This window comes from Xenopus laevis, chromosome 6S, assembly GCF_017654675.1.
Source record: "Xenopus laevis strain J_2021 chromosome 6S, Xenopus_laevis_v10.1, whole genome shotgun sequence".
NCBI classification, from domain to species: domain Eukaryota; kingdom Metazoa; phylum Chordata; class Amphibia; order Anura; family Pipidae; genus Xenopus; species Xenopus laevis.
Window position 1 is genome coordinate 39,192,412 of NC_054382.1, and position 13,703 is coordinate 39,206,114.

Consider the following 13,703-nt stretch of genomic DNA (forward strand, 5'->3'; position numbering starts at 1 on the left):
ATGGGGTTGTGGCCATTTGCTTTTTTATCTTCCATCAGGACACACAGGTGTTAGTGATACATGAGACAAATATTCAGCTTGCAACCAAACCCCTTGTGCTTTAAATAGGTCACAAAAGTCTTCTAATATCCTTAAATGTTACTGTATAAAATAACTATATATTCATATAAGGGAACGAGAGAGAACTACTAAGAAATTGGCTTTTAAAAACCAGTTTTGATTGCTACAGACATGAGAATAACTGCGAGGAGTCAGTGAGTTGAAGCCTGCCCTGTTGTAACTGAGTCGAACTACAAGTATCCGCCTGCCTGGCTGTGGGTACTAGGGTTAGTAGAACAGCTGGAGCCCACAGGCTTTTGCATTTAAATCCCCCACCCCTCCCCCTGCCTGGCTTCTAGGAAGAGACTGTCGGGGTGTGTTGCAGTTGCAGACGCCAGTCGCTGTGCATTGTGTGTGTGTCGGTGGCTGCAGGCGAGGCATGTTTCTCCGGCCCAGCATCTGAGGCAGTGGGACAAGTAGTCCGGTTAGTGAGCTGGACTTGTGTCTAATTTGGGGGGAGGACATTGCATCTGGTCAGACATCTCCCCCTCCCTCCTGACTCGGTGCTGCAGGCAGTGTGCGATCATCTCGCTATGTCGGATGACGATTCCAGGGCCAGCAACAGCAGCTCCTCTTCCTCGAGTTCTTCCGGCCAGCAGCAACAGCAGCAGCACATAGAAAGGCAGGAGCCGGCCAATAACAACGGTAACAACAACAAGAAGAAGGAGAACAAGGGCAGCAGTATGAGCAAGAACTCCAAGCTGCTCTCCACCAGCGCTAAAAGGTAACGTGAGCACAACAGGCCCCTCCATACTTCTCTGGAGCCTGAGCACGCTTTGTGCTATCATTATCATCAGCCTCCATGATGAGCAAATGCCTGCGCTGTGGGAAGGCTACTGGGCCCGGGACACGAAGGGTTAAGTGAATGGGGGTGTTATTGGTGCAACTAGTCTCCTTGTCTGCTGTGCACATTCAATTCCCAGCAGACCCTGCCACCCACTGGACTCCCATGGGGAAACTGGCAGTTATACTTGTTGGGTTCCCCCTGGATTCCACCCCCGCAGGACTACAAAGAGGGATGTTAGTCCTGCGAACTCTCTCCTTGGGCAAACTGGGACAGTAGGGCAGACAAGTCAGTTCTAACCCCGCGCCCCCCCTATATCTTGGTATGGTCCATATCTTGTGCTTGGTATCTGGTGCTGCCCCAAGTCCCCATTCCCTGGCAGTACATTAGGAGATTAAGGGTCACAGTATAAGGCTAGAACAGGGCTTCCTTTTGTTGTACAGCCAATTCAGCCCGAGGGGGGGGGGCATGCTTTTGGGAAGGTCCAGCCAGACACCCACTTTAAATGTTTTTAAGCAATCACAGTGGCTGCCTTGTTGTGCACCTAAACACTTCACTTGGACTTGATGAGAAAGCACGATTTTGTGTTTGTCCAGAGCTGATAAGAGATCCAGTTGTCCACCCTGTAGCTTTAATAATATGGCTGCCCTGCTGCTTAGCGCCACCGCTTGAACTGGAACCAGCAGAGCTTTGTGCAGTGTCTTCAGCTGGTGTCTAGTATATGTCATTATATGTGAGAAACTTTCATTCAGTAGTTCCATATGCTATTTCACTTTCCTTTATCTTGTGTAAAAATGTCGGTTATGCTATGTAAATATGAGCCCTATCTTCAGCTTTAGTGGCTGCCCCATTGGCCACACAGTAGTTTAAGTTATACAAACTGTGGCAGTACTTCTGTGCGTCATGTTTCAGTTCATACAAAACCCTTTCACTTTCAGTGTTACCGGTCCTTTCATTGTGGCCTTATCAGCTGTTGCTGAACTCCCAGCAATGAAGCATCGCTTGTGCCATTCACTGTTGTGGTTACAGAGAGCCGGAGAAACTGCGCTTGAGTATTCTAGTCACAGGCTGTCGCATTTCTTGGGACCTGGTCACACTGGAGACATTGTTCAGCGTTTGTCAGGTTACTCTAGCGTGGAAATAGGATTCTGCTGAATGGCAATGGTCAGCGTGGGTTTCTTTTCTTGGAAAGTTGCACAGGATTTAGCTATACGTGTGATTTTAATGTAACCCCATAGGAATGAATGATGACATGGAATTGGCCCAAGAAACTAAAATTTGTAATTGTTTCCGTGTGCTTATCTGAAATGCCCTTTGCTCTCTGGGCCACTAGATAATATCATCAAAGTTTGTATGTTGCCTAGTTTGTTTTTATGCCCCAGTGGCTACACTGTAAACCCTTTCCATTTCATGCAGTTAGATTGAATAGAACAGGGGTGCCCAAAAAGTAGATCATGTTGCCAGGAGCTCTTCGTTTGGTGACCAGTACATCACAGAAATCTAGTGCCGTCCATAAACGATTTCATTAGTTCGCCCTTCCGGGTGGTTCTTGTTATCCGGAGTAATGGAATTTGTATGGCAGTGTGTGAAAGTTCAGGTGCAATACACCCTAATGCAATAACTTTATTAAACGTAGAACTGGTGTTGGTAAAATGTGATCACCTTGCCAGAGGGAAATAACCATTAAATGGGTGGTAATGAAATCAGATAAGTTAGACTGAATCAGATAAGAATGTTGAGTGGCCAAGGCCTAAAAGCTGATGCGTATGGGCCAGTTTCAATGTTATTTGGCCACATGGACTATCCCTGCTGATTGATCTTAGGTCAAACACGAATAAACAAATTGCTCAGATTTTTGGTATTCAGGTAAGCATGAGGGAAATGTTGCTTCTGTGACTTCAGAGTCTGCAATTGCCCTTTAAATGCTATTAAAAATGCCAGTTAAATCCATCAATTGACTGATATTGCCTTTCTAGAGCATCAAGTCTTCCAGTGTAATTTGCTGCTTATATTATACCACGGCCACAAAAGCTGTATGTGAACCACTTAGTCAGATTGGGGACCTAAAAATCCTTTGAAATCCTGCAACCCTTCCTCCAGCAAAACAACCGTTCTGTTAGTTCCTTTAATATTGTTTTATTCTTACTTTTAACAAGTGCAGTGATTAAGCAAATACTTTGTTTATACAGGGCCCACCCCAGCAGAAAGTTCCACTCTTAGGGTTTAAGCATACGGGCAGATTCGGGGAGATTGTCACCTGGCGACTAATCGGCTCTTCTTTGGGGCGACAATCTCCCCGAACTGCCTTGCCTTCCGCCTTCTAAAATTTAAAAAAACGCCTGCGGCAATGCACTTGCAGCACTTCGATTTCGGAAGTTGGCCGAAAATGCCTCACGAGGAAACATCGGGCAACTTCGGAAAACGAAGCGCAGTGAGTGCCATGTCGCAGGCGTTTTTTCTTTGTAGCAGGTGGAAGACAGGGGGAAGCAGTCGCCACAAAGAAGAGGCGATTAGTCGCCTGGCAACTAAATATCCACGAAAATCATAGTGTGACCTTACCCTTAGGTCATGTCAATTTCTTACAAGAATGAAAATGTGCTCTTAATGATTCTAATATTGTTGGATAAAATGTCAAAACCATATATAAAAACTTATTGCCAATCTTCTCCTAGCAACCGGCTTTTCAGTAGGGCTTCTTTTACTGCTTTGCCTCCCTATATAGGGTCCAGCTATACTGTTTGGGGCCAAGTGCTTTATCTGATTGTCTCTCTTAAGCAGACCATACATTGAAAGATCCACTTATTTGGCAAAGTCTGTAAACAAGCTGATCTTTCCCTAATATGCCCACCTTGAGGTGATTGATGATGGCACTGATCTGATTGTTTGGCCAAAGGATGTAGGTTTGCCATCTGTCCAGATTTTCCCATCTGAGGGCCCCATATACAGGCAGATAAGTTGCTGACCCAGACTGAAGAAGTAGAAACTGCATAAGAAATCTTACCATGTATGGCAACCGTTGCAAATCGCTACATCTAATTTATTTGGCTCCGTCATCGCAACTTGATTTTGCCAGAAAAATGGGATATGGCTTCATACACGAGAAGTACTATCAATTGTATTTAGTTTTACTTCAAAAGCATTGTGTTTTTTTTTTTTTGTTTTTTTTTAATTGGTTATTTCATGGTAGCCATGGGTCTTTCTACTTCATCCAGTGCCAGGTGTCTTGCTTGAAATTATATACACCTGTTTTCACTTTGCACTCAGTGGAGCTTTGGGCACACATAGTTTTCTGTTTATTGTTTTAAAATACCAGTGGTTCTTGTTTCTTCTATTGATTATTGCACAGTGGTAAAGTACTTTAATTTTCCGCCCAGGCCAAATTGCCTAATCTAGTTGTACGTTTGGGAGTCAAGCAGTTTAGTACAATTTAGACCATCACCTGGCTTACTTACCGTATATACTCGAGTATAAGCCGAGTTTTTCAGCATCCAAAATGTGCTGAAAAAGTCTACCTCGGCTTATACTCGGGTCAGCGGGCAGTAGCTGAGATTGCTGTCAGTTTTAATCATTCCTATACCAACAGTTCACTTGGGGAGAGACTGGAATATCCCACAATGCCATCTGTTGCTTTTATGAAAGAATAACAGTGCGCCCTCTGTTGGTTATATCAAAGAATAACAGTGACTGCAATATCACACAGCGCCATCTGTTGGTTGTATCAAAGAATAACAGTGACTGCAATATCACACAGCGCCATCTGTTGGTTATATCAAAGAATAACAGTAACTGCAATATCACACAGCGCCATCTGTTGGTTGTATCAAAGAATAACAGTGACTGCAATATCACACAGCGCCATCTGTTGGTTATATCAAAGAATACCAGTAACTGCAATATCACACAGCGCCATCTGTTGGTTGTATCAAAGAATAACAGTGACTGCAATATCACACAGTGCCCTCTGTTGGTTATATGAAAGAATAACAGTGACTGCAATATCACACAGCGCCCTCTGTTGGTTGTATAATGGATTAACAGTGATGGCAATATCACACAGCACCCTCTGTTGGTTATACGAAAGATTAACAGTGATGGCAATATCACACAGCACTCTCTGCACAATTCTCTGTCACCATCAACTTTGCAAAGAAGTCCGGTTGATCGCTGGGGGAGTCTCTTTGGCGGAATGTGCGCTGCTGGGAGACAGGGCTGTAGTTGTGTCTAGGCTTATACTAGAGTCAATAAGTTTTCCCAGTTTTCGTAGGTAAAATTAGGTACCTCGGCTTATACTCGGATCGGCTTATACTCGAGTATATACGGTAGTCAGGCAAAGGCGGTGTCAACCTTTTAATAGTTTGCCTATGCAACTGTATATTGCAGTCATTGGCTGGTGAGATTTTCAGATCTACCCAGCAGATAATGTTCTGGAGTAATTGAGTTGGCAGACAGCGTCAGCCTATGTATCACTGGTTTGAGATAACATGTTTTTACCTCTGTTTAAATAAAAGGGGAAGGGGAGGGAAAGGAAGTAAGGATAAAAACAAAACAATGTTTAATGCCATATAATTAGAACATGAGACAAACAATCTAGATTTCCACACAACGTTCCCCTAAAACACAAGTGCAACTTCAATTGCTGTTTACATGAATTGCCCCCAGACTCAAGGCACTACTATATGTGCAGAAATAATCCGGTTTTTGGAGGGAGGTAGAATGCATATTCAGAGGCACAGAAGTCTAAAACATAATGTGTAGCATTTCTAGCCTACTTTGCAAGTTTTAGTTCTCCTTTAAATTGGTCCCTTACTTAATTGCTGGCGTGTGTGTATGTATGTGTGTATATGTGTGTATGTGTATATATATATATATATATATATATATATATATATATATATATATATATATATATATATATATATATACAGCAGTGAAAGAAAATGCATGTGATGTCTTGCTGCCTCCCTGTCCATGCCTGCATCATTCATCAGTAATTCTACTCTGCACCACATGGCAGATAAGCAAGCACCCACTTTAAATGTCATGCAGAGTATAACATGTCTATCTAAACTCCGTGATGCCCTTGTCCATATATATTTCCATTTGTGCGGTACCATAGTTCATTTTCAATATGGGTTACCTTGTCCCAGTGACTATTGCTTTGCTGTTACACCTTTCAGGGCCTTATTCATCATATTGTGTAGTGATGCCAGAAAAATTGTGTAAAATAAATGTTGAATTCATCAAAGTGTCTGTTTAATTTTCTTCTAAATGCTAGATTTGACGCTGATATTTTCCACCACTTCAGACCTTGCTTTATCTATTAGTCAGCCATGTCTGCCTGCGTTTGCTCCATTTCTTCCCAAATAACAACCTCGCAGACTGGTAACTGGTCCTGTTGAAATTAAAAACAATGTTAGGTGAGCCAATTTTCATAATATAAAATATATATATAGTGAATAAAGTACCCCCTCTTGTAAAATATAAGGATATTATAAGTTACAGAGGAGTTTCATGACCATATAAAAATCAAGGCCGAAGGTCGAGTGTTTTTATACAGGTCATGGAACTACTAGGTAACTTCTGATATCCTCATATTTTACAACTGGGGGTACTTTATTTATTATAATACACAAATTTCAGTGAGTCATATGGCAGAAATGACATCAGAACTCACTGTTTATAAGGATATAATACACAAAAGCTATGAATATCCTGTAAATTATATCCTTATAAACAGTGAGTTCTGATGTCATCAGTTATAAACGGTGAGTTCTGATGTCATTTCTGTCACATGACTCACTGAAATTTGTGTATTATAATAAATAAAGTACCCCCAGTTGTAAAATATGAGGATATTAGAAGTTACCTCGGAGTTCCTTCGGCCTCGTGTTTTTATATGGTCATGAAACTCCTCGGTAACTTATAATATCCTTATATTTTACTTTATTCACTATATCATTTATGAGATATTCATAGCTTTTTTGTAATATAATATATAACCTAAAGGGTTCAGAGTGGTGGCATCACAGGGATGGAGACTGGGACATAAAGGGTCAAGGGGAAAAGGATGTGGAGAGAGTGTCTATTGGAGTGAATCAAGGTCCAGTAAATTCCAAATGAAGTTGCAAGTACATTGCTGTTGAAATTAAAATACTGGCCCTGGTCTTAGCTGGTGATTTGCTAACTAGGCTGGTAAAATACCAGACTGATGACAATCCTACCTAGTACGTGTGTGTTTTATGGTAATTGAATCACTGGGGTCAAAGAACAATTTCTGTATGCTGCTGTGTGTGTATATATATATATATATATATATATATATATATATATATATATAATATGTCAGCACTATCAAAATAAAACATAATAATAATAATAAGGAAATATGACTAAGCAGCAAGGAAGTTCCAGGTGGGTAGGGAAAAAAAGCAGAGAAAACTGTGATGGATGAACACTATTTTCCCATGGCATTTTCAAATGGCTGCTTCTGTTTGTAGCAGGTTTTAACAGAGAGGTATGCAATCACTGAAAATCAGTACACAGCTTGATAAATTTGCCATTTTTTACACAGTGGGGTTATTTATCAACACTGGGCAAATTGCCCATGGGCAGTTACCTATAGCAACCAATCAGCGATTAGCTTTTGAAAGCCAGCTGCTTGTAGAACAATGAATGCAGCAATCTGATTAGTTGCCATGGGTTACTGCCCATGGGCAAATTTGCCCAGTGTTGATAAATGACCTTAGTGATGCATGGTGAGGTGTGGTGTAATTTTGTCTCCATGTTTTTTTACACAGCAGTTTTTACACAGTTTTTTACACGCATGGATGCTGCACCAATGAGTTGAGTTAAGAAACTCGCCTCAGGTGTCAGTGCCACATTGGTTACGAGGGGCGGCAAAAATGCTGTTCCTGGTATCGTCATGGACTCCTCCGGCTCCAAAAAGGTGGGTAGGGGCAGCTGCAAGCTGTCTCAGGCAGCAAAGGGGCCTGGATATACATTGTCTTGTCTGCTATAACATAGAAAGTTTTTAATTGTGTAGAAACCCATTAATGTCATTGGACCTCTGCATATCGTATATTGAATTAGCTTATATGTTATGTAATCCAGGTGCTACATGCCTAATCAGCCCAACATGGCTGCTTGTAGGGTATAGAGTTTATACAGTCAAGGTAATAATAACATATATGTAGATGCTTATGGAACCCTTTTATTTTTGTTTTGCGGTTACTGGCCCTTGCACTTTTGGCAGTGTTTATGGAGGCATGTTGGCTGTTTTGAGTTTGGCAAGCTGATCATTGTAATGTTTCATTCTATGGGGCAAATTCAAAAAAGGGTGAATTTTCACTTAGGGACACTTTACCACACCTAGTCAGACGTTAATTCGCAGAGCAAACATTAATTAAGCAAAGTGCTAAGTTATGTCTATAACGAAGTTTCCCTAGCATCATTTTGTGTCCGCGTGAGCATTTCCTTGCAAACTTTTGCTAGCGTTCATTTCAGCCTAGCGAACTTCGTTAACACAATTAACGCTTAGGTTATTTTGAATAGGGCTGGTACAAATAGGTCATATATATTCGTTTTTATTAGTGATGTTGGGGAAATCGCTTGAAGTGGCCACTTGTTATTAAAAATATCCAAGTGGCCACTTGTTATTAAAAATATCCAAGGAAGCAAAATAAAGACAAACGAGATGCTCTACTGTCGTAGACATGAGCCCACTTTTTCATGACTTTTTGGCATACAGGATATGATGTCAATGACATAAGATTGAGGAGGATGTAGTTTCTTCTTACCAGTAACCTGGTGAAGGAGACTCTGGCGAAAGGGGTAACATTATGGTAAATTCTCACTTTAGTGAATTTGCAGAGTAACGATTGTTCGCCTTAGTGAAAATTCGCCTGCCGAAAGGGTGAGAAACTTCGTTAGCAATGATTTTTCGCTAGTGAATTGTCCTCTACGCCTTTTAGTAAATTTGCGATGTCCCTGCGGATTGAATTTCTGGCAAATTTTCCCTAGCAAGTGCCACTTCGTCCTTTACTGAATTTGCTCCAATAACTGCATTTTGATGTTAGTCTTCTATGATTGATAATGCTAATGATTTGCTATCTGTGTGTGTCTGTGTATTTATGCAGGAAAAGGAATAAATTAATATCTGGGTGCAAACACAGTGAAACGAACTACCCACTATGAGCACAGGCAGGCAGACCAGGCTTGGACAAAAGGCATTTTGTTCTTTTGTCAATGCAACATTTTAGAATAGGCTGAAATATTGATATTATAACTGCTTTCTATGCGTGTTTTATATATTTGAGAAAAACCTTAAAGTGGACTGAAACCTGAAACCTATTGCCTTTCATCCAGGCTGTTTAACCCTTTTTGCTTTAGAGTGTGGCTAGTGAAACCACGCTGATCTACACTTCCCATCATTTATTAGGGTGCTAGAAGTTGCAGTGTGGCAACATCTCCGGGCCTTAAAGGAGAAGGAAATTCCCTGGGCGCAAAAACCCTCCCCCCTGGCCTACCTGTCCCGCCGGGCAAATGCCCCTAACTTGTTACTCACCCCTCTGCGCAGGTCCTGTCCACGGAGTTCACAGACGCCATCTTCTCCCAAGCGGTGTTCTTCCTTGATTAATCGGCATCTTCTGGCACATGCGCAGTAGGAGCATTTACCGGTACGGGTCTACTGCGCTTGCGCCGAATGTGACTTTTGGCACATGCGCAGTAGATCCGTACAGGTAAATGCTCCTACTGCGCATGCACCAAAAACGCCGGTCAAAGCAGGAAGAAGACCGCTTGGGAGAATATGGCGTCTGTGAACTCCGTGGACAGGACCTGCGCAGAGAGTTGAGTAACAAGTTAGGGGCATTTGCCCGGGGGACAGGTAGGCCAGGGTAGAGGAGGGAGGGGGGAGGGATTTCCTTCTCCTTTAAGCTGGCCAGAGATGCAAAGATCCGATCGTTCGAATCCTCAAACGATTGGACTTCCCCCATCTCCCGACCTGCCACTAACCATTCCGATCAAATAGTAAAAGAACAGATCAGCGATGTTCTGCCCCTGACAGCAATCGTATGATAGACAAAGCTAGTGACAGTCTCCCACTGAAAATCAGCAATACATGCAGAGAAATTATCGCCGACAGAAATCTTTTAACCTGGCCGATCGACCAAACGACCAATCTCCGTGGGACGAAAAATGTCGGGACTCTCCACACACGGTCTGAAAATCATACCAATCCTCGATTTGTACGATCGGGTCTTTGCGTCTATGGCCAGCTTTAGGCTACGTATACACCTCTCCCTTGCAATGCCATAAAATATTTGTAAATATGCAAGGTTTGATTATTAGTGAATCTGAAACTGGAGACTCTTTGCATTGTTAAAAGCAACTTTCTTGCTGGGTGTCTGGGAAGACAAAATGCATCCAATGCACTTTACACCACTAGGTTACAGATGCTTATCTCTGGAGTTGCATGAAGTTAAGCTTCCATTATACATTAATTACAAAGTTTCAATGATTTTAAAGTAATTGTACATGTAATTGCTGTTGAAAGTAGAATCAGTCTGTAACTTTCTGCTCTTTGCACTGATTCTCCTGAAACAATGTATTCAATTTCAGGTCTCCTCCTGTTCTTAATTTGTTTATTGGAAAGTTGCTTAAAATAACATTTCCGTTTATCATGCGGAAGTTCATTTTTTATTCTTTGGATGGAGTTCCCCTTTAAATGCTAAGTGCAACTGGGCATGAAAGGTCCTGTTTAGACTTGCTGTACATATTTGCATGTATATGGTGTGCCAAAGTATACCAGGGTATTTTTTCACCTCTCTGGGTGTGTCTGGACCATGATCAAGCCTGACTCTAGATCTCTAAAGCTGTTTAATGTTATGGAAATTTAGTAAAGAAGCAATGCTATAATGAGTATCACATTAGCAAAAGTCTGTAGCAATTGTAGTTTTAACTGTTTCCTTTTTTCATTTTAGGATTCAAAAAGAGCTGGCAGATATTACCTTGGACCCTCCACCAAACTGCAGGTCAGAACTTACATTTAATGTTTATGGATCCTTCGCTAACATTTTAATGTTTGTACTTAAATTGTATATAATTATGTGGAACAGTGGTTTTTCAAGGCACTTTTTTACTCTGGGCATTGATGACACTGCCATAAATTGTACAAATCTGTGCATCATTAATCATCTGTAGTGATGGGTGAATCTGATTCATTTCACTTCTGCAAAACTGCAAAAAATTTGCCAAATGCATCGAAGTCTATTGGATCACAAATTTTTTTTTTTTTTTTTTAAAGTTCGACAATTTTTTCACCCATTGGAGTCTATAGGCGTCTTTTTCATGTGTAACCTGGAGAAAATTTTCACTAATCTTTTGCAAAGTTGCAGTTATGATATTAAGGAGCTGCATCCCCTAATTTGTAGATATAATGGACTGATTCACAACAGTGCCTTAAACATGGATGAGTTTTAATAACCACATCAACATTCCGGTCTTCTAAAACTGGCCATAGCAACAGAATGACTGCTTATAATTATAATAAAATCATGTTGCACACTAGCAAAATGGCCCCAAAATGTCTAGTGGTTAACCTGTTTTAGTAATATGTATTGAAATTGTATATTAATTAGGGTCTCATGGGGTAGGGTTGCCATCTTTTCTGGGAAAAAAATACCGGCCTTTCTATATATTTTTTTTTTCCTATTAATAACATTGGGACCAGCCATCATTTTTTACCGGTAAAATACCGGCCAGGTGGCAACCTGCAGGGTCTGCTTCCTCTGTAGTTACTATCTGTGGTATGTGAAATGTTTAGTGTTGTGAAGTGTTATGAATAGTTTTGTTTGAGAATGAGAGTTCTGATTGGATGTGTGTTGGGGGGGCAGTATTCTATAATCATACAAAGTTGAGTGCTGCCGCAAACAGCAAGTTTTCCATTAGAGTAGTACAACATCATGCATTAACTTTGTATAGAGGCCAGAGATGTGCAAATAAATATTTCAGGCGGTGCTGTTTATATCATTTTTGTTACCATTGTGCACAATAGTTTTATTGTAGCCACAGAGTGCTTCAGGGTATTCATGTCCAGCTTGGACCTATCAAGTCTAAAATGAAATACAGAAGTACAGTTTGTACGCAGCACTTAGATTCTGCAGAATTCTGATTCTAAGCAGTGCTGTCCTTACACACAAGCCCCCTTCCAACAGCCAGTAACTTGCTGCCTTTCCATTCGCCCATTCTCAATGAGAAAGTGAAGCAAAGGCTTTATTCACTTTGTTACATCACAGCATAGAAGGGCAGAGGAATTTTTGCTGGTAGCTAAAGTAGAACTGTTTGTTTTTCTTGCAGAATTTTCATCATACCAGATATTTCCTGGTTTTGTATTACAGAAACAATTTATTTAAGTGACGCTGCACCATAATGTCTGTAATAAGGTACAACACCACACCACTAGCATTGCTCTAATTGTTTATCTGATATGGTCACTTATCTTATCCTAAGTGTTTTCAAAGAACCAAAGACGCAGTCTTCTTTTGTCTATTGCAATAAAGCTATGTACGTTTTTCATTATTGTTACAATTCTCCGTTCTTTTCAGTTAGCTCTGTGTCATAAAACTATAGTACAGGAATGGTTCCCCTATCCTAAAACCATTATCCAGAAAGCTCTGAATTACAGGAAGGACATATCACACAGACTCCATTTTAAGCATTTTTTTTTAAATTCCTTTTTCTCTGTAATAATAAAAATGACCTTGTACTTGAGAGTAAAGGTGGCCATAGACGCAAAGATCTGCTCGTTTGACAACATCGCCGAACGAGCGGATCTTTCCCCGATATGCCATTAATGAGCATGGCTATATCGGGGGAAATCTGATTGTTTGGCCATATGGCAGAACGTTTCGATTACGATGCGCAATGGGCTCCGACGGGATTGGTCGGGTCAAAATCAACCCTGACCGATTGACCAAACGACGATCTCTGCCGGACGAAAGATGTCGGCACACGCCACACACGATCCGAAAATCGTACGAATCCTCGATTTGTACGATAGGATCTTTGTGTCTATGGCCACCTTTAGTAAGCTGCATCAATTTATATTGGTGGCAAAGTCATGCTATTGGGTTTGTTTAATGTTTCAATCATTTTATTTTTATAAAATACATAAGTATACATGTTTTGTTTGTACAATGTATAGTATGAACATTCAAACAAATATACAGGCAGTACTTTCTTTACATCATACAACTATATCGTTCCATCTAGGGAATTCACTAAGATGTATTTGTCTACTGAAAGTTTTATCTACAAAACATAACTTGTATGGCTGCTTCATGTTCATATATATAACTTATTATTTTCTTTGTTTCCAGTTACGATTGATTCCCAATGAGGATATATGTTACAATTATTTTTAAAACTTAACAAATGGATATCCAAATATCCATGTCCCAATCCTGTATACATAAACAGCATACGATAAAACTGGTTATTAAGCTTCTTGTTAATCATGTTGGTTTATCTGTTAAAGACAAATTGGGATGATATATGATTTTAATGTAGTTCTATGTTTCTGTATTTTTTTTTTTGTTTTTTTTTTTCTAGTATATTGCTATTGATCACTTCTGTTCTTTTGGGCAGGGGCCTCTACTACTGGTATCGGTTACAGATGGGTTTTTGTATGGGATCTGTGTATTGAGTTTATACACCCATTTGTTGTACAATACTGTGGAATATTTTGGCATTTTATGAACAAGTTTTAATATGATATAATAAAGGAAAAACAAATGAGAAGCAAGCTGTGATTGATTCTATC

At 40.5% G+C, this 13,703-nt stretch overlaps 1 protein-coding gene across 1 annotated transcript in view; it reads left to right on the forward strand.

The window, feature by feature from the left end:
* Positions 1 to 419: 419 nt before the first annotated feature.
* ube2e2 (Ube2e2 protein) overlaps positions 420 to 13,703 on the forward strand; it is a 37,027-nt gene continuing 23,743 nt past the window's right edge. The window contains 2 exon segments of the mRNA NM_001094478.1: positions 420 to 823; positions 10,864 to 10,914. Coding sequence (NP_001087947.1) covers positions 633 to 823; positions 10,864 to 10,914 — 242 coding nt within the window. The 5' untranslated portion in view covers positions 420 to 632.